Source organism: Equus quagga, unplaced genomic scaffold (genome assembly GCF_021613505.1).
Source record: "Equus quagga isolate Etosha38 unplaced genomic scaffold, UCLA_HA_Equagga_1.0 116411_RagTag, whole genome shotgun sequence".
In the NCBI taxonomy this organism is placed as follows: domain Eukaryota; kingdom Metazoa; phylum Chordata; class Mammalia; order Perissodactyla; family Equidae; genus Equus; species Equus quagga.
This window is the reverse complement of record NW_025795795.1, coordinates 1-3516: the sequence shown is the minus strand read 5'-3', so window position 1 is coordinate 3516 and position 3516 is coordinate 1. Positions and strand designations below refer to the sequence as shown.

The following is a 3516-nucleotide window of genomic DNA, read 5'->3' as shown; positions in this document are numbered from 1 at the left end:
TCTGCAGGCTGGGAAGTCCAGGATCAAGGTGCCCGCTGATTTGGTTCCTGGGAAGAGTCCCCTGCCTGGTCTGCGGACGGACAGCGGAGAGAGAAACCATCTCTCTCGTGTCTCGTTCTTCTAAGGGCACCAACCCCATTCATGAGGGCTCCACTCTCCCGACCTAATTACCTCCCGCAGGCCGCACCTCCTAACACCATCACCCTGGGGATGAGGGCATCAACGGAGAGACCTGGTGGGGGACCCGTACACTCGGGCCATAGCAGACACCATCAGACAGCCTCCCGGGGCCCAGAACAGGGTGGAGAAAGCTGGAGAAGAGATCCGGAGAGGCGGCGGAAGGGACCTGGCATACGGGTGTTCTGCTGAAATGGGGGGCATGGTGGCCATCCACCTCACTACTCTGACGCTGCTGCCCTTGACGCAGGGCCAGGACACGGGCCCGAGGTTCCCTCTACTTCTGGCTCGAGGCTCTCCAAAAATGATAATTTGGGGAAAGATCGTGGCTGACGGAAATCATCCTGAGGAGGAGGGCTGGCCCCGAGCGGATGGAGGACAAGAGGGAAGAGGAGGAAAGCCAACTGGCCTGGACAGGGAGGCCTGGGCGCCTGTGGTCGTCAGCTTATGGGCTGAATTGTGTCCCCACAAAAGTTCATCTGTTGCAGTCCTAACCCCCATCACCTGAGAATGTGACTGCATTCGGAGACAGGATCTTTATAGATGGAATGAAATCCAAATGCAGTCATTCGGCGGGCCGTAACCCATCATGACTGGTGTCCTTATAAGAAGAGGAAATTCGGACACAGACGCGCACAGAGGGAAGACGTAAGGACGCAGGGAGAAGACGGTCATCTTCGAGCCAGGGAGGGAGGCCTGGAGCGGAGCCTCCCCTCAGCCATCGGAAGGAACCAACCCTGCCGACCCCTGGATCTGCCTTCTGGCCTCCAGAAGTGTGAGAGGAGCAGTGCTTGTGGTTTGAGCCACCCCATCGGCTCTAGCCAACTCAGGCACCAGCCTCCAAGATGGCGCGCAACGATCCTGCCCTCCTGGTCTTCATACCCTTGTGCAGACCCCTCCGCACTGAATGAGGGCAGTTCTGTGTGGTTGGCTGGACATTACAGAAGTGATGTGTGGGACTAGCTGAGGCTAGACGGTAAAGGGTGTTGCCGTTTCCACCTTGGTCTCTTGGCTTTCTCTCTCTGGAGGAATCCAGCCACCACGTTGTGAGGACACTCCAGTAGCCCCCCAGACACCCACATCCAGGGAACCTGACCAGGGGCCAAGAGCCAGCACCGACCTGCCAGCCATAGAAGTGGATCCCCCAGCCCCAGGCGAGCCCTTGGATGACTGTGGCCCGAGCTGACAGCTGACAGCAACCTCACTGGAGGTCCCAAACAGAACCACCCAGCTAAGCCCCTCCAGAAGTCCTGACTCACAGAAACTGTAAGAGATAATAAATTATCGTTGTCCCTTTTTTGAGGAAGATTAGTCCTACCATCTGCCACCAATCCTCCTCTTTTTGCTGAGGAAGACTGGCCCTGAGCTAACATCCGTGCCCATCTTCCTCTACTTTATATGTGGGACGCTACCACAACGTGGCTTGCCAAGGGGTGCCATGTCCACACCCGGGATCCAAACAGGTGAACCCCAGGCCGCCGAAGTGGAACGTGCGCACTTAACCGCTGCACCACCGGGCCGGGCCCTTGTTGTCATTTTAAGCTACTAAGTTTTAGGGTACTGTGTTATGTAGCGACAGACAGCTAATACAGGACCTCCCTCCCCGTCCTCCCAGAGCCTCCTCCTGCTTTAACAGTCCCCTCCCCTCAACCCTGCACCATGGAGTCATCCAGCAAGGACTTTAGCAAGCAAATTGGGGCCCAAAATGGCCCTGGGGAGATACAATATTATTAACACATGAAAGGAAAGGTGCTCAACCTCAGAAGTATGCCAAGAAACGAGGATTCAAATAAATAAGACACTTGGAAAGGGTTTAAAACAGGAAAGACATGTGATTGAAATGTTTTCTAACCTAGTGCCCCTCAGTTCGGTGCAAATTTTAAATGAACATAAATGATTCTATGTTCAGATTTCCTTTTAATACCCAAAGGGGAGTATTATACCAGTAAAAATAGTGGTATCTTCATACTTTAAAATACACTGAACAAGAAAACCAGGATTGTAATCAGTTCATCCAAGCTTTGTCCACACTGGGCTTTCTCAGAGCGGCTTTAGGGCCTGAGGGCACAGGCAGTGCCAAAGTGTGAGGTCATCTGTCCATACAGGTGACAGCTGACAGGGCGTCAGCTGGTCTCTGGGGCCCCTTGGGGTCAGCCGGCTGCTTCTATGACATGTGGCCTCTGGGCGTCTTTGCTGCTGCAGGCAAAGGCGTGGCGCTGAGTCCTGCTATCAGGGTGAGGCCCTCCCACCCCCGCCCCCAAATCAGGGGTCGGCCTCCCCACCAGGCATACCTCCCTGGGATTCATCCTTTCAAATCCTCGTTTCCCTCACATCCTTTCATGACAAGGCCCCCTTAAACCCGAAGCCTGAATTCTTAGCTGCCCAAAACACCTCATTCCCCTTTACCTGAAGGCAGGGACGGCTTCATCGCCAAACTCTCCCAGGAGGCAAGAGTGAAATATTTGGACTCCGTGCTCCCCGAGCTGCAAAGGAGAGGGCAAAAATGCCTTTCCGTCCTAAAGCAGTCCCAAAGTTCAGGGCCAACACTTACCGCGTGTTCCCAAGGCACTAAATGAACTCTGAGTTCCCACGAGGAGCGGCCGAGGTAAGTTCCGTGTTATTGCTCATCTTTCAGGTGGCACACTAAGGCACAGAGAGGTTGTCGCTTGTCTGAAGTCACCCAGCCAGGAAGCAGAGCAGCCTGGATTCAAACTGGGGTGTCGGATCCTGAGTCCGTGCTCTGCACCCCCCACACTGCCTGTGGGGCTGAGGGCGAGGGAGGAGCCCGCGCAGGGCTAAGGGCTGTTCCCTCCGGCCTGCCCCAGGTTGGCAGCAATGCCCACCCACTCTGGCAGGTAGGTCGCTTGTGGCCTGAAGATCATGCGGAAGGGGGAGCCGGGCAGGGTGAAGTTGGCCAGGTAGACGGTGTCCCCGCCCGTGAGGTAGGCGGCCCAGACCCCGAAGGTGCCCACGGTGATGATGGTGTGGTTGCACTGCACGAGCAGCGCAAAGTCCTTGGCAGGAGAGCCCTGACGGCCGTTGCCTGCGAATACCACGTCCCCGCGGGAGCTGTTGATGTTCTGCTGGCACCAGGCCATGTCGTCGCTGGTGACCACGAAGACCGGGCTGCGGTGGCGGGCCCGGAACCAGTCCAGGGCCTGCCGCAGGTAGCCCCTGTCGGCCAGCACGCCCTTCCACACCTGCGGCATGACGCGCACGTAGTCGCCCCGGCGCACGTGGACCCCCACGAAGGTGACCTGCTGGGCCCACTTGGCCTGCAGGGCTTGGAGAAATTTCTGGGCCTCCTCCCGCACGTGGTCGTGCAGCGTGAACTCCTGG

The 3516-nt window shown here is 56.9% G+C and overlaps 1 protein-coding gene across 1 annotated transcript; it reads right to left on the bottom strand.

Moving 5' to 3' along the window:
* Positions 1-2962: 2962 nt before the first annotated feature.
* Positions 2963-3512, bottom strand: LOC124232797 (galactoside 2-alpha-L-fucosyltransferase SEC1-like; the record flags this gene model as incomplete). Its single annotated transcript, XM_046649708.1, has 1 exon — positions 2963-3512. A coding segment is annotated over one exon (540 nt), but the record flags the coding sequence as incomplete, so codon positions are not given.
* Between the last annotated feature and the right edge of the window lie 4 nt (positions 3513-3516).